At 42.2% G+C, this 24438-nt stretch overlaps 1 protein-coding gene across 9 annotated transcripts in view; it reads right to left on the minus strand.

Moving 5' to 3' along the window:
• Positions 1–24438, minus strand: part of CAPN3 (calpain 3) — a 263927-nt gene that overhangs the window by 79528 nt on the left and 159961 nt on the right. For 6 of the 9 annotated variants that reach the window (XM_077464663.1, XM_077464667.1, XM_077464664.1 and 3 more), the window contains exons 6-9: positions 21260–21388; positions 17008–17091; positions 11735–11820; positions 7383–7460 (exon numbers count right to left, since the gene is read on the minus strand). In XM_077464663.1, coding sequence (XP_077320789.1) covers positions 7383–7460; positions 11735–11820; positions 17008–17091; positions 21260–21388 — 377 coding nt within the window. The remainder of the gene's footprint in view (positions 1–7382; positions 7461–11734; positions 11821–17007; positions 17092–21259; positions 21389–24438) is intronic. The other 3 variants (XM_077464668.1, XM_077464666.1, XM_077464669.1) reach the window with 1 other exon arrangement.

A 24438-nucleotide genomic window follows, 5' to 3' on the forward strand; every position in this document is an offset into this window, starting at 1 on the left:
TACGACGTCCAATACACTGCAATGCAACCTTCGGCCGTGTAAATCCTTTCTGAGCATGCGCCATACTTAGTCCGTCCAACTTGCCTACTCACGAGCGGACTGTCCGCTGAAACCAAAGTTGGACGGACAATATTACGGAAATTCCAAAAGACTTAGTCCGCCAGACTGCCCGCTGAAAAAGTCCGCTGAAGCCCACACACGAGCGGACTGTCCGCTGAAATGTGTTTCAGCGGACTAAGTTGGACGGACAATTCTCTCGTGTGTACGCGGCCTAAGACTTTGTGCTTCTTGAACTGCTCCCCAGTATTAACATGTCTTTCATCATTAATGGTATGGTAAACACAGCCTATCGGACAGTGGTGATCCTGACCAAACTTGACTTGAGTCCCCTGAATGTGTTATATAGTTCCTTAACAATGCACATCTCATGTTTGTTCTGGTTTGATAAATACGAAGCTTAGGCATATAGCCCTCTAATTATCTCTGATAGTAGGTGTAGGCATAGTCTTGGGGGAGCTGCAGCAGAGAACAGATGGAGGAGATCATACAGGGTTACCCACTCCCGATACACCGAACACACTAACCCCACATAATAGATCAGCGAAATCTTCAGTCTCCATACACTTGGGGTGAAAGACCATACTGGGTGTTGAGTAGACTATTTCTATGCCCCCTCCACCTTCTACCCCCCTCGAATGGGAGGGGAGGACTTCTTGAGGACCCCAGAAGCACTTCCATCCGTCTCCAAAGCATCAACCCCCAGGAATTAGGCTTAGAAACTGGCCCGGTTATGGATCAGTTGCACGCTACAGGCACCTTTCCCACCTGGGGCCTCTTACTGGAATTGCACAATCTATTTCTCTCTTAGTAACACAACCACACACACAAAGGGGCTCAACCCCTTTCTAGAGACATTTAGGTCATGCAACAAACCCAGAACCAAAAAGTAAAGGGGTATGCTTTTGACCCCAAGAACAATGATTATTGCTATCAGGCAAATTCAAGTTCAGTTTCTCCTTAAGCGGACATCTATGTACATTAGAACCCATGTCCCGATCGCCATGGTAACTGCCCTCTCTTTGAAGCACACACAAGACACCCCAAACGGAGCAGTACAACCTGAACAGACTACCACTTCCAACCGCAAGTTTAGCAGACCGGTGCATGGCAATGGTAAAATAGAGTACCTCACTTTTCCTTTATTTGTATTTTTTTATTTGAATTGTTCAGTTTTATGTAAGTTTAGTTCAGTTTACTAAAAATTTATAGTTAAAAGGTTGACACATATCACAGACTCAGGAATCCAATTCGACTGGTAAAGTCGGTCTACTCCAGAGACCATAAGTTACCCTAATGATAATTATAAACAATATAGTAGTGTGGAGATTTGTCCCAGAACTATCCCATCGGTCATTAAACACTTAATTTCCAACGGGACATTTCCCATCTGAGCTTGGCTCTAAACACCATAATTTTCAAACCTCAACCAACAAATCAAAACATTCATAATACCCTCGATCTAGCCTGGTTGCACCCTCCTAGCCTCTCTGAAAGCACAACCATAAACTTCTCACGTATCTCCTTGATCGGCGGGTAGTGAGATGTATAGATCCGTCTCCACCCCAGCCGACTCGAGTCCCCTCCCCACACAGTGGTGTCGCAGAGAGAAACCTACAGGGTTATTATACAATTTTCCCCCCACCACTGAAATTATCCGGTCGCGGTTTACTAAGATAAACCTGTACACTGTGAGGGGGTTAGCTCGGCAGCGGGTGTGTGTGACCCCCTGGATGGGTTCACAACACAAAATTAGGCACAGCAGACAGCGTTGTAGGTGCAAAAAAACAAAAGATGCAGTTTATTTATGCAGTGAAACATATAACAGCCAAACAAAAATAAAACATGAAAATAAATCCTGGTCAGCTTGACCTCTAATTACACACTTAGACTCCCTGTCTAACAACTGAGTGCAGCCTTGTGCTGCACCAGTCGCTGTCTCTGTTGTAGAGGTTTGCGACACAGGCGTTAACTCACCGCACAGAACAGGTATCACACTCCCCAGTCTATACAAACACAAAACTGGTTCCAGGATGGAGCATCTCCCTAAGCATGCTGGGGTTTTTTGTAGAGGTCTTAATGAGCCCTCTTACTTCAGTTGGGCTCATTAACTCTTCCCCTCTAATTGTAAAAGTCTGCATAAAGCCTGAATCTAGGGCACACATATTTCCCATCCTGGATACAACCAGGTGACTTTACCTGCGTGCTGCCACAACACCAACACTGGAATTGCAAGCTGGTTCTTGCTTTTCTCCGGATTAGTAATTACAGACACAAACATAACCTTGCACTTGGACAACCCCCAAGCTGCACATGAAAGACTTTTAATACGCTCCCCTATATTATTTTAATCTGCCTAATCCCCGTTCCCCCTTGCCTTCCCTCTACAGCCATTCACTATCAACACAGGCACTACACCCAATTTCCATTCCTTATCACACTTGAATCAATAAGTGCTATCAATACCAGCTTGCCCTATGTTAACACACAACATCCCCTTTCCCCCTTCCGCACACAATGCCACCTAAATAGCCCAACCAGACACACAAATCTATCAAAATACTTTCCTTAAATACGCGTGGACTCAACGTTCTGGAAAAACGCTCTCAGGTGTTGCTCTCCCTTCATAAAAGCAAAGCCGGTATCATCTTCCTCCAAAAAACGCATTTCAAATCCAGTTCGGTTCCGAAACTCTCGAACCACAGATTCCCCACAGTCACAGTTACATGCCCCCAACCATGAAGAAAAATCGAAAGCAGTCTCAATCCCCCTAGCACAGCACTGCCAACTTCAAATAGACGACACCCTTATCGACAAGGATGCACAATTCATCTTTGCCAAAGGCACATTACTAGGCAAACGTGTCAGACTTGCCAACGTATATGCCCAGAATACAGGGCACGTACCATTCTTTTACTCCGCCCTGAATAAACTTTCCTCCTTCCAAGAAGGAGTCCTTATCCTCAGTGGAGGTTTCAACGTCCCCCTCAATCCCCTGCAAGACTCCTCTACAATCTCTTCCTCTTTACTGTATAAAGCGTTACGCGCTAGCAAAACACATTTACAAGAGCTTTCTCTACATGACTCTTGGCAAACACTCCATCCACAGGGAAAAGACTATACCACATTCTTCTCAACCCCACACAATATACACTCTAGACTAGACTACTTGTTTCTATCACAAAGGGACCTCCCATGTCTCACTGAGGCCTCTATAGACCCCAAGTACCTGTTAGACCATCACCCCATGTCCATGACTTTAAAACTCGCAGACAACCCATCCAGACCACCTATTTGCCACCTAGACTACTAACAGCTCCTGTCATAGCATCTAAAATAAAAGATCGCCTAACACTCTACTTCAAAGAAAACAAATCCCCAGAGGTCTCCCCTATACTACTGTGGGAAGCACATAAAAGCATGGTTCGTGGGGAACTCATAGCGGCAGCAGCCAAACGAAAGAAAGAAAGGAATGCTCAAATCACACAGCTTACCAACCGCATTCGAACACTAGAAAGAGCCCAGAAAATCTCACAAGCAAGGGGTACTTTCCTCAAGCTCATTCAAGCTAGACAAGACCTCCTAGACTTATTGAATAAACAAATCAAAAGAAATTACATTCTATCTCGTAAAATCTTTTACAAATTCGGCAATAAATCAGGCATTATTATTATTTTATTTATTTTTATTTAATGTTTATTATTAATAATTATTTATTTATTTATGTATACAATTTTTTTTTTAGCTATATTTGATGCACTTTGTAGTATAATATTTAGTGGTGTAACAGTCACTTGGTTTAGCGCCACGTGTTTCAGTTATTTATAATAGGAACAAATACACAGAAATCACACATTATTTTAAGTGGCTGCTTAGTGGGGAAGGGTTCTTTTGCTGGAAGCGCAGTGGTAAATACACAGGTGAAAGGGCATTAGTAAGTGTATTATTGATTTGCAAAATAAATCAGGCAAGCTATTAACAAGAGCCCTCCATAAACAACAGGCCTCCAAATCTATCCACGCCCTAACGGACCCTTCTGGCAACAAGGTTGTAACGAAGAATCACATTGCCAAACAATTCGTCCAATATTACACTGGTCTATATAACCTGCACCCCAAAAACCCACAAGTGGACAACTCCTATTGGCTAAAGCTCATAACAAACTTCCTTATGGAATATGGACCAACCCCATTGTCTGCAGAAATGGCCAGTAACTTGGAACTACCCCACCGCTTGAACTCGAAACAGTTCTCAAACAACTAAAACCGGGGAAAAGTCCCAGCCCAGACGGGTTAACGACGAGCTATTACAAATCTTTCATTGACATTTTAAAACCACGCCTTCTGTCTGCATTTAACACCTTATCCCCTGATAACCCGCCCCCGCGAGATCTACTAAAAGCCCATATTGCGGTAATTCCCAAACCAGATAAAGATGAATCCCTGGTATCCAACTATCGACCAATTTCCCTACTAAACGTTGATTTAAAGATTTACGCCAAGATTCTACCAACCGCCTCTTGCCTCTACTGCCCAATCTCGTTTCGCTTGACCAGGTAGGCTTTATTCCAGGGAGGGAGGCAAGAGACAATACAATAAAAGCTATCAATATACTCAATTGGTTGTCCTCTTCCAATCAACAGGGATTCTTCTTCTCCTTGGAGGCGGAGAAGGCGTTCGACAGGGTGGCCTGGGATTATATGTTTGAAGTTCTCAAGCAGATAGCAATACCAGAACACATATTAACCTACATCATGACCCTTTACGCCTCTCCCACAGTCCAGGTTAGGGTTAATTGTCAACTGTCGAACGCCTTCTCCATATCCAACGGGACTTGCCAAGGATGCCTGACTTTTGCCCCTGATTTTTGTCCTCACCCTTGAACCCCTCCTCAGGAGACTGAAAGCAAACCCGGACATAAAAGTAGCTGCTTTTGCAGATTACATCCTTCTATTCCTTACAGAACCACATATTGTTACCTAACCTCCTTAAAGACTCCAATTTGCAAATAAATTTCACCAAATCTGAGGCCCTAAATATCTCCCTATGGAAAGAAACAGTAGACTTGTGTCAGACTAATTTCCAATTCCGCTGGAATAGCGCAGCCATCACGTACCTAGGAATTAAGCTAACCTCAAATATCAGAACTTTATATTCCAACAATCATCTCCCACTCCTCCTCAAAATTAAAAAAGACCTCAAAGCCTGGTCATCAGGAATGTTCTCCTGGTTTGGCAAGGCATCATTAAAATGAATATCCTCCCAATACTTTTGTATTTGCTACAAACGATACCCATAAAACTCTCTCAAGCCTTTTTTGCCTCTTACCGAAGCATTTGCAACAACTTTCTATGGGAGGGTAAATGACCTAGGCTCAGCTATGGCAGACTGACCCTACCTAAAATGAAAGGAGGCATTGGACTCCCGGATATTAAGAAATACTATTGGGCCTGTCACCTCACTAGAATAGTTGATTGGAATGTACACACACACACACACACACACACACACACAAGAGCCTGGACAAAACTAGAGAATGCAATCTCCCCGATATCAACACAATTACCCTGGATGGACCCCAAATACGTCCCCCAAGTATGCAAACAACATCCATTAATAAGCAGTACCTTGCAAGCTTTTCGCATGATGTGTTGCATGCATCACATTTCTTCTACCCACAGTCCCCTGACCCCAATTTGTCACAATCTGGACTTTCAGGCAGGTCAATCGGATGCATTCCTTGCCAAATTTTGGCCACATCCAGTAGTACGCGCCCAACACTTCTTCTCCAACGAGAAATTTCTCGCACTACAGGAGATTCCTAAACAGAAATCCGAACGCCCCTTCCCGCAATGGATTTAATTTCAAATTAGGCTTTTCTTGACCCACCACCAACGCCAACCCAATTATGCCAGACCTCACACCCTGTTCGAAACATGTGACAAGATAGAACCACAAAGACACATGATTTCCAGCATCTACTTTTTTTCTCAGAACATAATCCTAAATCTAATATAGCTTTTATGGGAAAGAGAACTATTAATATCCCTAACAGAGGAAGAATGGGAAAACATTTACACTTGCATCCACAAGGGATCCACCAACGTGTCAGTACAAGAAAATGGTTTCAAGATTTTTGCTAAATGGCACAAAACTCCCTCCAAACGACACAAGTTGGATCCTAACATCCCACCTACGTGTTGGAGATGCTCTGAAGACATAGGAACTCTCCTACACATCTGGTGGTCATGTCCAAGAATCCAACCATTCTGGAAAGAAGTACATTTCCTTATTACTAAAATCACCACATTTCACTTAGATTTCTCACCAGTACAAATGCTCCTACACCATACCCCACTCCCGAACAAAACATATCACCACTCACTAGCCCAACATTTACTTAACGCGGCAAAAATGTGCATCCCTACACTATGGAAATCTACTACTCCCCCATCTACTTCGGACTGGATTAAACGCTTATCCGGAGTTGCTGAAATGGAAGAACTAATACACCAATCTAAAGATACCCCATTTAGTTACTGGAAAGTACCATTGACACAATATAAAACATTTTCGGGAATAACCCAAATCCCCCCCGACCCTCATTGCATCAAAGACTATATAAGATAACCCTTAACAGGGGGATGATTTGACACTTGATATTTGATACTTGATATCTGTTACTGGACATCCAGCAACAATTATCCCGTCTTGAGGCTATTAGCGAGGCTCAAACATGGTTACTAGCAGTAACTATTATCCTAATGCATCTGCGGTATATGATGTCCGTAGGGAAAATTCACTTTCATTAATACAAGGTTATCACAACTCTCACCCACGTAAGTTGATATTGACTTGCTTGTTATAAATATTTGGACTACCTGTTAAACCTTTGGAAACCCATTGTAATCACAATGTATATCCTTGTGAATTTGTGTCACGCTTATTTACATAGTCATGTTGTATTATTTTACAATGTTCAATAAACAGATTTTGAAATAAAAAAAAAAAAATCATGTTCAGGAGCTCAGTCACTTTTCAAGAAATTAGATGAGAATATTACTATCTTTAGAATATGGGAGACTGAAATCTATAAGTATATTTTAATGTCTGTTACTAAGCTTTTCAATAAGAAGTTAGAAAATACATCTCTATGTAATTGCTCATCGTTAGCCCTTCCATTTCTGTTTCCAAGAAAATAGCAAAAATTCTTAATACTTTATTCTGTATAATAAAATATATATTTACATCATATATTTACATTATGTATGTATTTATATAAAAGAAATGTCATCAGGATATATTACTAAACAATGTTTACCATACCAGAATTCACCATCTTCTTTTATCTGATGTTGTAGACGAGCTTTCTCTGATTTATCAATTATATTCCATTCCTTTGAGCTACAGAAGACAGAACATAATTACCAGAATGCCAAATAGATGTTATAAAGAAGTTGTAACAAGCCTGAGCTAGACTCAATGTTATAAATATATATAAAGAGTATATTTTACACATTGAGATGTAACACGGTTGAGCTAGACCCATATACAGAATGTTTATAAAGCAATTGATATTATTCTTGCATTGCTGATCATGAGAGAAACCTTAGACACTTCACTGTCTTTCATTGAGGTGCCATCCAGACTGGAAGATGACCTGATTTCATGACATGATCAATTGCTATATGACCATACTATATATTATTATCTGGCCTTGATCTATTAAAATAATTATCCATCCGTAATAAAAGCATATTCAAAGCAGACAGTTTATTTTAGTTTTGGACAGAGTAGGAAAGTGTCAAAACTCATGTTAGGTTTTTTGTGTCCCATTGGAGAAATGTCACTTCTCTTCCTGTCCCATAGACACATCAGGAAAGGAACCCCCCTCTAAAGCAGTTGTCTACTTAGCAAGTGACCCATTGGAAGTTAGCCATTCTATACCTGTTTCATTAAAACTCACAATTTTGGATTTCCCCTCACTTTTGGTCCCTATGATAATGGTAATCAGGAGAAACAAAGGGTAAATCTTCCCAATGATGACACAGATGGCAATAAAAACCAGATGGGTTTGCTCCAGACCTTATAAGCTCATATCACTTTGATTCCAAAGCTGGGAAAATACATGACCAATTGTGGAAGTTGCATGCCAATTTCTCTTTATTCTGAGTGTTCCAGTAGTTTTCAAATGCTACTAAACACCTAATCATTCATCAACATTTTAAAAGGGGTGTTATTTGAGTGTTTTTTAATGTTATTGTTTGTGGGTTAAGGTTGTTGAGTGTTTTTTAATGTTGTTTGTGGGTTAACTTTCCTATCATAACTAGTAGCACAGCACTTGTATGCATAGTATTTGTATTTGTATGCATTTGTATGGATATATATGCACAGTGCTGTCTATTAATGGCTGGTTATAAAGACAATCAAACCTGTAGTCAGAGGACTAGAGCACTAAAAGGAAGGACCCAAGCCTGTCTAAATATTTACTTAGTAGTCCAGTTTTGTTTCTCCCAGGAAGTGGACTGAGACTAAAGTGAAGGGCTTAAAGTACATTAAGATGAAGATGAATTGAAGCGTCTCCCATTTTTTCATTGAAATATTGAAGGATTACAATAAATCAACAGTTGGGTGATTAGACATAACTAATGTATGAAGTGGATCCCATGAGTTGAGTATAGCCCAAAGTCCATGACAGCTTTCATTAGCTATTACAACTGGTAAATAAACTAGTACTCTGCACATGGTTAAACTATGGAAAGTAAGCCTGTAATAAACCTTGCAAATTTAGTCTTGGCATATAAGAAAAAGGACATGAACGGAGGTTATTCTGTGTGAAAACTGCATATCAAAACCATCTTTTGAACAAAATTTACTTTTTTCCCCCTGTAAATTGACCTAGGCTCCACCCATCCTAACTTCCAAATCTCCCTATTGGTCAGTAAGGTCACGATCACACTCATAGAAAGGCTCATGGGATGTGTAGTGACAAGCTCAACTATTACAGGGAAAGTTGAGATTTTAACGGAATTTCAGCAGCCTGTATCTCTCCTACCTAACCACTTCTCATCCATTTTTTTGGTAGAAAATTACTCAGAACCCCCAAACAATATATACCGTATATGTTTTTTAGCAGAGACCCTAAGGCAGTGATGGCGAACCTTGGCACCCCAGATGTTTTTGAACTACATTTCCCATGATGCTCAGCTAAACTGCAGAGTGCATGAGCATCATGGGAAATATAGTTCCAAAACATCTGGGGGGCCAAGGTTCACCATCACTGCCCTAGGGAATAAAATGGTGGTTGTTGCAACTTTTTATGTTACATGGTATTTGGCGCAGCAATTTTTCCAACGTGTTTTTTTTTGGAAGAAATACAGATTCATGAATTAAAAAAAAAAAAACAAACACTAAAGTGAGCCCAATTTTTTTGTATAATGTGAAAGCTGATGTTACGCCAAGTAAATTCCTAATATGTCATGCTTGAAAATTGCACGTGCTCGTGGAATGACGCCTAACTTCGGTACTCAAAAATCTCCATAGGCAACTCTTAAATTTTTTTTTACAGGATACCTGCTTAGAGTTACAGAGGAAGTCTAGGTATAGAATTATTGCTCTCGCTCTAACACTCATAGTGATATTCCACATGTGTGGTTTGAATGCCGTTTACATATGTGGGCACGACGTATGCATGCATTCACTTTTTTTTTACACTTTCTCTTTAAAAACATTTTTTGATCACTTTTATTCCTATTACAAGGAATGTAAACATCCCTTGTAATAGGAATAGTGCATGACAGGTCCTCTTTATGGAGAGATGTGGGGTCAATAAGACCCCACATCTCTCCTTCAGGCTGGAAAGCCTGAGATAAAAAACAAAAACAGGACGATCTCAGCTTTCCAGCCGAGTATATGGCAGTATTTACCGCTGCCAGGCCGGGCATGACGTCATAACGTTGCGCTCAGGCCTCTGAGAGTCATATAGATGACCGGGGACCATCTGTTCCCTGGAAATCTCTATTGTCAATTTCTGGCGCCAGTGGATTTCTTCTCCAGCTCACGGATCGCGTGGACGAGCTGGTAGAAGCACTGGAGGTTGGCTGCCTGTAAGAACAATCAAGCGGATGAATTGCCACTATGATTGTTCTTACGATGCAGGGAATTGCCAGTGAAAGAGAACAATACCGGGTTGATGCCTGTAGATGCAGGCATCACCCCAGTATAATCACTGAAACAAGTGGACGTCCCTGTACGCCCTCCCGGCGGGAAGTGTTTAAAGTGATTGTAAAGACTCTGTTTTTTTTAATTAAAAATAACAAACATGTTATACTTACCTGCCCTGTACAGTGGATTTGGACAGAGCAGCCCAGATCCTCCTCTTCTCGGGCCCCTCTTCGGTGCTCCTGGCCCCTCTCCCCTGTTGAGTGTCCCCACAGCAAGCAGCTTACTATGGGAACACCCGAGCCGAGCCACTGCTCCCTGTATCCATTCAGACACAGAGCCATGGCCCTGCCCTGCCCCCTTTCTCTCCTCATTGGCTAACTGATTTTGATTGACAGCAGCAGGAGCCAATGGTGCTGCGCTGCTGTTTATGCCAATTAGGAGGGGAGTTCCAGGAAGCCAAGATAATCCTACAACATCACTGGATCTAGATGGGGCTAAGGTAAGTATTAGGGGGGCTGAGGAAAGCTGCTGCACATAGAAGGCTTTTTATCTTAATGCATAGAATGCACCTTCTGACTTTACAATCATTTTAACATTTGTACATCAAGGTGTCCTCTGATGATTTTTTTTTTTCTTTTTAAACTCAGTTTGAAAATTCCCAGATTTGTTTATAATGAATACAACTAATAAAGTATGGTAAATAACCACCTAACATATCTGTCCTGCTTCAAACATCACGTACCTACGACTATAGAATAGATAAACAAGCCAAGAATGAGAAAGGGGACCACTGTGAAAAAACTCAAATGTGAAGGATTCTGCTGAATGAACACACTGCTAGCATGCTCAGTAGCAACTATTTCAATGCAAAATTTAATGTCAATAAATACAGCGCTCAAACAAATTAAATGACTCTAAAAAATAAAATTAAAAAAAAAAACTATAAAATACATCTAATATGTGCAATGGCAAAAAAAGTGGTAACTCATTATGACTAGAACTTACCAAAAACCAAGAGTCGCATAATACATCAATGTTAAACATAGTATCAAATCGGATAAAAATTATCAGATAAAAAACAAAACAGTGAAAAAAAATTGTTTTATGTTTTTTTAATCCGACTCTTTTAAAATCTGACTAGATTGTATGTTTAACATTGATGGATTATGGGACTCTCACAATATTGATTTTTGCTAGCAGTGCCAATAAGGAAGATTACATATGAAAACATAAACCTCATACTGATTCTTTAGCTGCTGTGTTTCACATTACAATATCACATTGCATTGTTTTTATTTCACCTGTAACCATAAAGACGCTTTCTCTGTGTTATCAGCGTTGGGGGAATGGAAATGTAAAGGTGCTCATAATAGTCATGTTTCGAACCTTCATTTCTCCAAGGCCATTTTGGAAAATAGCATATAAAATCGGTTATCATTCTGCCCTTTTTATTTGATAAAACAGGGCCAATGACACCAGCAAGGGCATAATACAGAAGGACATGTCAGGCTTACTTATCACTCCAGGATCCGTTCCATTCCACTTGTCCCCACGGGTTTCTTAGACGAACAAGTTTTACCTTATCTGCTTTAAATGTTGTCTGTATTGTAGAAAATACAAAGATGTAGATTTGTCATTAGACGTTTCTAAAAATATTGGATTAACCACTTTGTTTTCTACATTGAATGCCTATAAAATAGAAATGCATTTGATTGGATTTGCTCATTTCTGTGAATGTTTCACAGACTTATTGGCTTCATCACTAAGGCCGCGTACACACGCGCGGACTGTTCGCCCAACCTTGTTCGTCAAACAGTTTCGGCAAACAGTCCGCTCAAAATTTGCATGAGCGGACTTGCCCACACACGAGCGGACTGTTTCAGCGAACTGTTTGCCAAACAGTTCGCTCAACTTTTGAAATGAACGGACTCGCCCAAGTAAGGCGGAGGCAAGTCCGCCCATTTCGAGCGCGTGTGCAGGTAGGCGGGGCCCGCGACGGAGACGTCGCGGGCTCCGCCGCCTGGAATGGACTTAAAGGGGAACCCCAACGCCGAAAAAAATCGGCGTGGGGGTCCCCCCAAAGTCCACAACAGACCCTTGTCCGAGCACGCTACCCGGCCGGCCAGGAAAGGGGGGCGAGCGAGCGCGCCCCCCCTCCTGAGCCGTACCAGGCCGCGTGCCCTCAACATGGGGGGTGCCTTGGGGAAGGGGGGGGCGCGCGGCCCCCCCACCCCAAAGCACCTTGTCCCCATGTTGATGAGGACAAGGGCCTCTTCCCGACAACCCTGGCCGTTGGTTGTCGGGGTCTGCGGGCGGGGGGCTTATCGGAATCCGGGAGCCCCCTTTAAGAAGGGGGCCCCCGGATACCGGCCCCCCACCCTATGTGAATGAGTATGGGGTACAATGTACCCCTACCCATTCACCTGTAAAATAAAAGTACCCCAAAAAAAAACACAACACACGAGAAAAAATATTTTATTGCACAGCTCCGGGGGTCTTCCGTCTTCGGGGGTCTTCTCGCCGGACTCCTCCGCTATCTTCTTGTAGCTCTTTTACTAGCGGAGGAGTCCGGCTTTCTTCCTCCCCGCCGCCGGCCTCTTCTCCCGACTTCGGGGGTCTTGTCCCCCTCTTCGGTTCTTCTGCCGGGCCACCGCGCCTTCTTGTAGCTCTTTTACAGGCGGTGGCCCGGTCTTCTGTCGCCGCCGCCTTCCGTTCTTCTGCCGGGCCACCGCGCCTTCTTATAGCTCTTTTGCAGGCGGTGGCCCGGTCTTCTGTCGCCGCTGTCGCCATCGCCGCCTTCCGTTCTTCTTCTTCTTCTTGTTCTTCTTCTTCTCCAGGAGATGTTGACACGACGCTCTCTCCGGCCGGAATGCCAGAGCCGCCCTGCGCTGCCACTTATATAGTGACAATGGGGCGGTGTCACATGGTATATGTCACATGGGTTGGTCACATGGGTTGATGTCACATGGTGACCCCGCCCCCTTACGATGTCATAGTCCCCATGTGACATCAACCCATGTGACCAACCCATGTGACATATACCATGTGACACCGCCCCATTGTCACTATATAAGTGGCAGCGCAGGGCGGCTCTGGCATTCCGGCCGGAGAGAGCGTCGTGTCAACATCTCCTGGAGAAGAAGAAGAACAAGAAGAAGAACGGAAGGCGGCGACGGCGACAGCGGCGACAGAAGACCGGGCCACCGCCTGCAAAAGAGCTATAAGAAGGCGCGGTGGCCCGGCAGAAGAACGGAAGGCGGCGGCGACAGAAGACCGGGCCACCGCCTGTAAAAGAGCTACAAGAAGGCGCGGTGGCCCGGCAGAAGAACCGAAGAGGGGGACAAGACCCCCGAAGTCGGGAGAAGAGGCCGGCGGCGGGGAGGAAGAAAGCCAAACTCCTCCGCTAGTAAAAGAGCTACAAGAAGATAGCGGAGGAGTCCGGCGAGAAGACCCCCGGAGCTGTGCAATAAAATATTTTTTCTCGTGTGTTGTGTTTTTTTTTGGGTACTTTTATTTTACAGGTGAATGGGTAGGGGTACATTGTACCCCATACTCATTCACATAGGGTGGGGGGCCGGTATCCGGGGGCCCCCTTCTTAAAGGGGGCTCCCGGATTCCGATAAGCCCCCCGCCCGCAGACCCCGACAACCAACGGCCAGGGTTGTCGGGAAGAGGCCCTTGTCCTCATCAACATGGGGACAAGGTGCTTTGGGGTGGGGGGGCCGCGCGGCCCCCCTTCCCCAAGGCACCCCCCATGTTGAGGGCACGCGGCCTGGTACGGCTCAGGAGGGGGGGCGCGCTCGCTCGCCCCCCTTTCCTGGCCGGCCGGGTAGCGTGCTCGGACAAGGGTCTGTTGTGGACTTTGGGGGGACCCCCACGCCGATTTTTTTCGGCGTTGGGGTTCCCCTTTAAGTCCATTCCAGGCGGCGGAGCCCGCGACGTCTCCGTCGCGGGCCCCGCCTACCTGCACACGCGCTCGAAATGAGCAGACTTCCCTCCGAGCGGGAACAGTTTGCTCATTTCGAAAGTAGCCTACACACGGGCGGACTGTCCGCTCAAACCAAGTTTGAGCGGACAGTTTTTCGGAATTTCCGAAAGACTTTGTCCGTCAAACTGTCCGCTGAAACTGTCCGCTGAAAGCCCACACACGAGCGGACTGTCCGCCCAAACACTGTTCAGCGGACAAAGTTGGGCGAACAGTCCGCCCGTGTGTACGCGGCCTAAGGCAGAACAATATGGCATCACTGAAAAGTGCAGTAACTCATGGAAATCAGATTTAGTGCTTTCCTGCATATGACTATTATAACTCTGATTGATTGTTTAGGCATATTGCTATTTAACTTTACATTGTCATGCTGAATAAGACCACTGAGGTTTAAATGAACTTTGCTGCTTAAAGTGTTTGTTAACCAAAAAAAAAAGAAACATGCAGATCCTGGTCCCCCTAGAGCAGATTACACAGCACAGTGCCGTGTAATCTACCCCCATCTAAACTGTAACACCCCCCCGAACTTGCCACTTCCTGTATGGCCTCTCTAAACAGACCACGAAAATCAGGGCTGCTCCGTCCTGATCTCTGTGGTCTGATTGCGTCCCTGCATCATACGTATCTGCCCCCTCTACTCTCCTCTCTCCCCCCTCACCCCCTCTTTTCTGCCTGTCATCCCCCTCTGTGTCTGTTTCCAGCCTGGCCCTGCCCTCCCCCATCGATTTATTATTCTAAAATAATAAAAGTTTAAATTACAACTGCCAGCCTCTGTATTAGAGGCTGGCATAGCACACTGTCATTAGTTTGAACAAAAAAAAAAATGGGTACCTAATTGATCTTTAATCATGTTGTGTCTTCCTCTCTGGCATACCTGGGTGCACTTTGACATCTCTTATGCAATTGTTTCCTACTATATTGTGGATAGGCTACATATAGACGGTCAAAAGGACGTTTTTGCCCAAACTTCTTTACTATTTTGGACGCTACCTATCCGCATTCCTTTCTTCTACTTGCGCCTTCTACAAAGTAGAATTCTCTCTTTCATTTGGGCCTATAAGCACTCTAGATTCTCACACTCCACCCTCTTTACACACAGCTTATGGGGAGGCCTTGGGGTCCCCAATATGGCGCAATACTATCTGGCAGCTCAAATCTCGCAGCTTACCATGCCCCATGTTACAACTGATATCTTGCTTTGGGTACTCCTGAACTCCCCAAATGTGTGCCAGCTCTAATTTTGGCCCTGCTATGGCACCCCCACAGACTTTTCCCACCTTCCTTAAGTCCCCTAATGTTGCAATGTCTGAAACTCTGGGACTCCATATGCTGCCTCATATCCTCTTTTCTACCCCTTCTACCGCTTTAAAACACTCCTCTCTTTCTTCCAAGCCTAGAACAGCTGGAAGCATTTTGATGGTGGTGGTCTCGCAGGTTCTTCATTTTCTTTTGTCTCGCTCCTTCCCTCCTTGGCCCTCTATTCAAGAGATGAGTTGCCTTCTGAAATTTCCGCTATATCCAACTTCACCACTAGTTGACTTTCTTATGATGCAGCTCCACCTTCCCTTTCCAAAAAATTACTTTCAAGCACATCTCTTTACATTCACCTGGCTCTTCGTGTGCTAACTCGGCGATCTACTCCTGATTAAATGCTTCCCACTGGAAATGAGATTTAGCAACCCCTTTTGACCCAGCAGAGTGGAGCAAAGCCTGGTCTATGATAGTAAAATATTCTTTCAATACTGCTACCTTGGCGTCAGCATATAAGGTCCTGTTAAGATGGTAATGGGTGCCGACTCTTATAGCACATGCTAATTCCTCTCCTGGGGAGAGATGTTTCAAGGACTGTGGTCAGCGCAGAGATGTCATTCACGTTTGGTGGACTTGCCCACGTTTAAATGGATTCTGGTTCAGGGTCTTTGGACTTTCACACACATTTTTTGAGTTACCCATCCACAAAGACACAAAACTGGCTTTATTACATTGTCCCATTCAAGGCCTCTTCTCATAACACCAAAAACTGTCAACCTATTTATTTCCTGCTGCCAAATGCACCATAGCCAAGGCTTGGAAGAAACCCACTCATTTGCAGCGATGAAGGACTGCTTGACCACTCTGATGTTTAATGAGAAGAATTCTAGCATGATTCTCACTCAAAATTGCTAAAGGTGTGGGAACCTTGGCTATCTTACGCTTTTACCACTCTACACCTGACTAGTTTTGGCAACCTGTGACCTATTCCCTGCCTAATTCCTGAGATTCCAGGAACTTTTGCTACCCCCCCCCCCCCTTGATTTTTTCTCTTTTTTTTCATACATTTTCCTCTGATCCCGTTCTACTACTTATATTTATATTCCCCCTGGTTTATTCCATTTCTTCTATTTCAGGTTTATTAATATCTGGATCTTTGGACCTGGACAGTGTATTCAGGCCTGCGGCTTGGCTGTGAGGCCATGAAGTTGAATCCTTGAAGTCTTGCTTAGTACTTAACTACATGAACCCACCTTTACTGGAAGACTGTATACCCATTACCAACCCCATGCATGGGTGATCTGTTTTGTACTTTCTTAAAAACTCTCAATAAAATTGTATTGTACCAGAAGTAGGATGACTGCAAATGATCATAAACATCAGTTTCATTCAGCATCATGTACTTCCTACGTTGTTTGGTCTCTTGGTGACTGTGGTTGGTGATTCAGTTTCCTAGCATAATCTTAAATATTCGTTTTGGAAATGCTGGCTGAGCCTTTAAACAAAATTTCACCATGTGTTATGCCAGTGATATACATATTTATATTATACCTCTTCCACTCCTGTTACGGAATAAGCATGACCTTTAACCAGTCCACTAGCCATACGGGTCTCAAACTGTGCAGGTACAATAGCCTGAAACAACAAAGTCAGAAGTTAGACAGCCACACTCATAATAACTCAATCTTCTGCTATGTTAGTCAGTTAAAAGAAGATGACATCTTGCTTGGTAGCATTGATAAAGTTAATTAAACCAAATGTACTGTAGCCCTAGGGGCTGATGTCTGAGATTTGTAATAAATAATTCCAGGCAAGGCCAGCTACTGTCAGTTCATGAAAACCACACATTGCACAAGGCAAACAATGCAAACACAGTGTTCTGCATTATTTAGATTCAATCAGTAGTTATTCCTGAGCAGAATTCAAAGCAAAAATGCAAATTATTTAAAAGAAAATTTCCATGAAAATATTATAGATACAGTGCCTTGCGAAAGTATTCGGCCCCCTTGAACTTTTCAACCTTTTGCCACATTTCAGGCTTCAAACATAAAGATATAAAAAATTTATTTTTTGTGAAGAATCACCAACAAGTGGGACACAATTGTGAAGTGGAACGAAATCTATTGGATTTTTTAAACTTTTTTAACTAATAAAAAAATGAAAAGTGGGGCGTGCAAAATTATTCGGCCCCCTTGCATTAATACTTTGTAGAGCCACCTTTTGCTGCGATTACAGCTGCAAGTCGCTTGGGGTATGTCTCTATCAGTTTTGCACATCGAGAAACTGAAATTCTTGCCCATTCTTCCTTGCAAAACAGCTCGAGCTCAGTGAGGTTGGATGGAGAGCGTTTGTGAACAGCAGTTTTCAGCTCTTTCCACAGATTCTCGATTGGATTCAGGTCTGGACTTTGACTTGGCCATTCTAACACCTGGATACGTTTATTTGTGAACCATTCCTTTGTAGATTTTGCTGTATGTTTGGGATCATTATCTTGTTGGAAGATAAATCTCCGTCCCAGTTTCAGGTCTTTTGCAGACTCCAACAGGTTTTCATCCAGAATGGTCCTGTATTTGGCTGCATCCATCTTCCCCTCAATTTTAACCATCTTCCCTGTCCCTGCTGAAGAAAAGCAGGCCCAAACCATGATGCTGCCTGCCACCACCATGTTTGACAGTGGGGATGGTGTGTTGAGGGTGATGAGCTGTGTTGCTTTTACGCCAAACATATCGTTTTGCATTGTGGGCAAAAAGTTCGATTTTGGTTTCATCTGACCAGAGCACCTTCTTCCACATGTTTGGTGTGTCTCCCAGGTGGCTTGTGGCAAACTTTAGACAAGACTTTTTATGGATATCTTTGAGAAATTACTTTCTTCTTGCCACTCTTCCATAAAGGCCAGATTTGTGCAGTGTACAACTGATTGTTGTCCTATGGACAGACTCTCCCACCTCAGCTGTAGTTCTCTGCAGTTCATCCAGAGTGATCATGGGCCTCTTGGCTGCATCTCTGATCAGTCTTCTCCTTGTCTGAGCTGAAAGTTTAGAGGGACGGTCAGGTCTTGGTAGATTTGCAGTGGTTTGATACTCCTTCCATTTCAAAATGATCGCTTGCACAGTGCTCCTTGGGATGTTTAAAGCTTGGGAAATCTTTTTGTATCCAAATCCGGCTTTAAACTTCTCCACAACAGTATTACGGACCTGCCTGGTGTGTTCCTTGGTCTTCATGCTGCTCTCTGCGCTTTCAACAGAACCCTGAGACTATCACAGAGCAGGTGCATTTATACAGAGACTCGATTGCACACAGGTGGATTCTATTTATCACCATCAGTCATTTAGGACAACATTGGATCATTCAGAGATCCTCGCTGAACTTCTGGAGTGAGTTTGCTGCACTGAAAGTAAAGGGGCCGAATAATTTTGCACGCACCACTTTTCAGTTTCTTATTTGCTAAAAAAGCTTAAAATTTCCAATAGATTTCATTCCACTTCACAATTGTGTCCCACTTGTTGGTGATTCTTCACAAAAAATTTAAGTTTTATATCTTTATGTTTGAAGCCTGAAATGTGGCAAAAGGTTGAAAAGTTCAAGGGGGCCGAATACTTGCGCAAGGCACTGTACTGCTGATCAATGTCAGCTATCTAAATTAAACATAAAAGCATATACAGTATACGGCAAAGCAGCATAAATACCTGAATGTTTATAAACATAACCCAGCATGCGTTTTTCCAAAGTAAGAATATCTAACATTCACTTTTAACTGAAAACATGACATATTAAGAAAATAATTGTTGCATAATGCATCCAGAAAAGGAGGACAATGCACAGAAGTCTAAAACCACCACATATAAGATACTTTCGTTTCTTTTGCAATTTCTTAGGTAAAAGAAAGTATCTAGACAAAATGCCACAGTCAAAAACAAGTCCATTGCAACATTCAAGTTACACATTTCAGTGACATGCTTTTCTTCTTAAATTTCTTAATGTCATCTACTGTTTTTGAATGTTTGGAAAGAATCCCTGTCAGTCTCTAATATCACCCCTTTAAGAGCTGATAGTTGCTCAGAGAATATATAAGAATTCTTAATCCCACTGATAGACAGTATGGTTGAGACCAACACATGTCAGCCCTTACTGGACAGCTGGTATTCCTGGTACCCTTCTTATATCATTCAGTTTGTCTTCTGGTAGTTGTGGGGGCTGTCTGGGAGATCTATCAGGAAGATTATGCTTCAGCTTCCATGAATTAATTACAGTATCAGAAATATGTGCTGGAACGTACTCTTGGTACAAAGCCTTCCTAGCTTGACACAGCTGACAACATAAAGTGGGGAATATTTTAAGAGTTGTTCAGGTGTGGGTATTGTTTAGAATCGCTATAAAATATAATCCAATTACAACTTTTTGCATTCGTTTTGAAAACATAGGAAAATGAGGGAGGGAAGGAGGGAATGGAGATGTAGTAGCAACATAAATCTTGACAGAGGTTCTAAGTGTTTATAATATTGTCTTTTCCCCTCTGGAGAAATTATACCTCACTGCCCTTCCTGTTAATCCCGCATTAAATTAACCAAGAGCAGGAAATCGCCAATGAGGACAAAGACAGCAACATAAAATAGATTAAATCTTCTGCATTCTAAAAATAAATAAATATAAAATTTTTCTTAAAATCCCCATGTAACCTCTTCCCGCCAATGTGGCACATAAATGCGGCCTCTCAGAATGTGGGATTTAATGCCAAGAGGCTGTACATATGTGGCCCTATGTAAACACACCCTGCGTTCACCCAACACAGTCTTTAGCAGAGACAGGAAAGCCCCGATGCATATTGGGTGCTTTGCGATCATGTGACCGCTGTGACAACTAATCACAGTGGTCACATGGTACGAATGCTTGCCTACTGGCATTTAGCTCTTTAAAGGGTTAAGAGGTGGTGGCGGTAAGGGGTTAAAATTATTTAGGCAATATGAATGCCACACTTATAAATAGTTGTAAAGCCATGCAGCAAAACTTGCCCATTATACTAAATCTATAAAGGCCTTGCTTGGCCCCTAGGACCTACTAGACATTAAAAAGTTCACAAAGTTCGAAAAGGAAGTTAGAGTATTAATTTCCTACCTACACCTACCTTTTGACAAGTCTATAATAATATAAGTAATTGACTTTTGTAGACTTGTTTTACAAAGTAAAATTTAATTATTTATGGCTCCCACCTTGAAAAATAAGTCTGCAGTATTCAGGTTATTCATTTATTCATGTTAAGCTCTCTGACCTTGTGCAAAATCTACAGTATGTAGCTATTAGCTTATAATAATAGTAAAAAGTAATTAGAGATTACAATAAAAGGCACCAAACTGCAAATAACCACCACCGGGTTACTTAGTAATGGAAGTATGAATTTGCAAAGTAAAAGTGATTTTTGTAGTGTTCCATCCTGGCCTACAACATTGGTTGTTTGTTTTATATATGTAACTATATTAAAGAATAAAAAAAAAAATAACCTTTTTATGTTTTACAGGCTGCAACATGGGCTCAATGACCCTTATGGGGGTTTTTTTGTAGTAATATTTGTAAACCTTGTTACATCTAGCCAATAAAAGGATGACCCTGTCATGGCACCCTTGGGTGGGTTTAAGAAAAACAGTAAACACTAAGCTGCCTATATAGTACAATATAGCTGAAAGAGCCACAAGAATACCTATCCATTGACATAATTATTATGTATCTTCCCTGATACAGATCACAACATTACTGCATGCTGTATTGTCAGATCTATATAGCCAGTATACCATGCACGGGGAATACAAACCACAGATGGTTTTGGTTCCAAGCCTTTTCCTTCTAAATCAGACTGCTTGTCACCCACACTTTGTACCATTCGTATTAATGCTTGCCCCATATCAGGTGGTGCGATACCATAGGACAACCCATTAGCTTCCTGGCATCAGCAACAGAAAGCACATAGGTTAAGACAAGCTACAATAAACTATGTATCCAAGACAAGAGACAAATAAATTAATTTGCAGTATTTATTATATTTGCCTCATTACAAAGTAAGAGACCTTTTTTAAGAGCACAAATAAATACATAGTAAATCATTAAATCTGCCTTGCCCATGCAGGAAAAAGCGACAGATTTGCATTAATGCCCCCCTTCCCCAGCAACATATACTCATCTTTCTTTTGTTTCCTGCTCAGTTCAGCCACTGGGAAAGAGGAAAATGCTCTATACTTCTGGGTATAGAGTGCATGTGACAGTGCTGGAGCTTGATGATTGGCCCAACTCTGTTACATCGGTGAAAAGAGAATTCTCATCTCTTTGTAAGCTTCCATTGGAATAAGTTTATAACAAGTGGGTCTCTTTCTTTCCTCCCAATGGCTGAAGCCATAAAGTAAACCTGCTACTGTGCTCTACAGTGGCAAAACACGGTTTCACTTGGTAACACTAAAATATTTCTTTAACCAATAAGATCATAAGTAAGCCTGACCAGTTTTAATAATTTAGAATTAAAATTTTTGATTAGTCTAATTAGGCTGCACAAATTCAAAACAAACCTGGCTCATGCAAAATGGAAAATGGTTAACAGCTACTTACAAAAACAAAAAAATGGTTGTGGGAAGTCACACAAAAATCCCTTTCACTAAGGACCAAAGAGAACTATGCTTTGTTGCCACTAGGCAGGGTAACCAAAAGGGAGTAAGTACATAACATTGCTGTGCTCCATCCCTTTCTTTATCTACCACAACACTGGCCATTCTAAGTAAGGTTGGCCATACACTGTTAGTTTTTTTTCCTTCAGCCAGTAGATTCCTTCATCCACACAAACATGGTGGATGGAGGAATCCCCCCTCACCCCCCACCAGGACATAGAATTCTGACAACAGCACCCACCTCTATCAGAAAAACACCAGTCAGCAGCTGCAGCTGGATGGTTGCAGCCACCAATGAATAAACATATTTCCAACATGTCCCTTTGATAGAAATGAATCAAATTATACATTTCTGCTGAACGGGGGCAGCCACACACAATTATACAGTGATCGGTGCTATAAAAAAGCACTGATTACTGTATAAATGTCACTGGCAGGGAAGGGGTTAACACTAGGGGCGATCAAGGGATTAACTGTGTTCCCTAGGTGTGTTCTAACTGTGGGGGGGGGGGGGGTGGGACTGACTAGGAGGAGAGAGAGATTGGAGTTTATACTTAATATGAACACACAATCTTTCTCTACTCCCCTGAAAGAACCAGGATCTGTGTGTTTTTAGACACACAGATCCTGGTTCACACTCTGTCACGAGCGATTGCGGGTGCCCATGGTCATTGCACCCGTTGGGCACACTCTGCGGGCGCTCCTCTAGTGGCCAATAGGCAAAGCGATGTAAGGCAGCGTCAGTTTGCCCAGCCGAGCAAACCAGCTACAATAAAACTGCGGTGGCAGGTCGGGAAGTGGTTAAAGTAAATGTAAACCCAAACACTAAAATCTCATATAGCTTAGCATGTTCATGTTATTTCAAAAGTAACCTCCAACTTTTTTCAATCTGAAGCTTTCATTAAAACAATATGCGTGGATCCTGGATGTTCCTGTAATAGGGCTGCAAAATGATGTTCCTGCCTTTTAATTGTTCTTCTTTATTGCCAGTCTACCACACAGACTCCCAATAGAGACTACAAGCCCACACTGAACAGACATACTCCACTGTTTTCACTATCAGGAAACCCACCCAGAAAAATGATGTACAGCAGTTGCTGGGGCACCTGCGGGTAGACAGGAAATTGCTGCAAAGGAACTACCAGAAATCAGAGAGGTTTATTTTCAATCAAGAAAAAAACAAAAAAAGACAAAAAGCTCTTTTTCTAAAAAAATAAAAAAAATATTGTTTATGGCAAACTGTACTATATCAAGCTAATGGGCATAATAATCATAAAGCAGTGCATGTGAAAGAACTGTAGTTTTAAACATGTACCAGGCAGACACACCTGCAGTGAATATTTTGTGAATGTCACATTAACTACTTTATAAATATACTCCTAAGTGTCATTCAGTTAGTGATTACATGTACGGTAAGTATGTACATAATAGGAATATTTACTCTAAATGTTGAGGGCTTACAAAATGTTGGTAGCTACAAGTACAATTGGCAATTAAATTCACAACCAATTTCTTTGTCAATTTCATTGTAAATCTACTTTTTTTTTTAAGGATAATACATTTACATAATTATTTTTACAGATACATTACTCTGTCCATATATATGTTTTGGAATGTTCGTACATATGGAAGCTGTACCATAAAACCCTGGAAGTGTGGAAAGATTTATAGGAGCAGGTGTCATACCCATCATGTTGCCCTGAATTACAAAACTAAAAATAAAATCTCCCAGAATCCTCTACTTTTTAGACAGCTGGTGGCATTACACAATCATTTTTACTGCTTTAATTGGTGGTCTCAAGAGCACTCTTTTGACTCAAACTAATATGGTTTTGTGGGTAAGACAAAATAGCCCAGTTATAATGGCAATGGATATGTTTCACGTCTCATGTTACCCTCAGTATACATGGATATTCAGAATGAACCCAAGATGAATGCTTTTAAATATAGAATAGCAAACAAACTAAATAAAACTTGTTGTAGCAACGTCACACATTTATAGTGGAGGGTATAATAGTAAAATGTTTAATAACTCTACAAATTGTGCAGCTTATCCAAATCCATTTTTACACAATGATTACCCTGTTAAATTCCAAGCTAGATCCAAGAGAAATAATAAAGTATCCCCTTTACTAATTTCTATAATTGATAATTTATTAATATTGCTCCATAGAATGTGCTCTGTAAAGATCTATTTTTTTCAGTAGTTATATTATTTAGGAAAGCTGCAGGGCAAAGTAATAATGCCTTAGCAAAGATCTCCCCTGACCCCTTTATTTTTATATTGTCTGCACTAGACCAGATGGAAGAAGGAGCAGTGAGGGAGTGCAGGAGGGTA

Source organism: Lithobates pipiens, unplaced genomic scaffold (genome assembly GCF_037356315.1).
Source record: "Lithobates pipiens isolate NorthernLeopardFrog02 unplaced genomic scaffold, aLitPip1_a1.2 Scaffold_30, whole genome shotgun sequence".
In the NCBI taxonomy this organism is placed as follows: domain Eukaryota; kingdom Metazoa; phylum Chordata; class Amphibia; order Anura; family Ranidae; genus Lithobates; species Lithobates pipiens.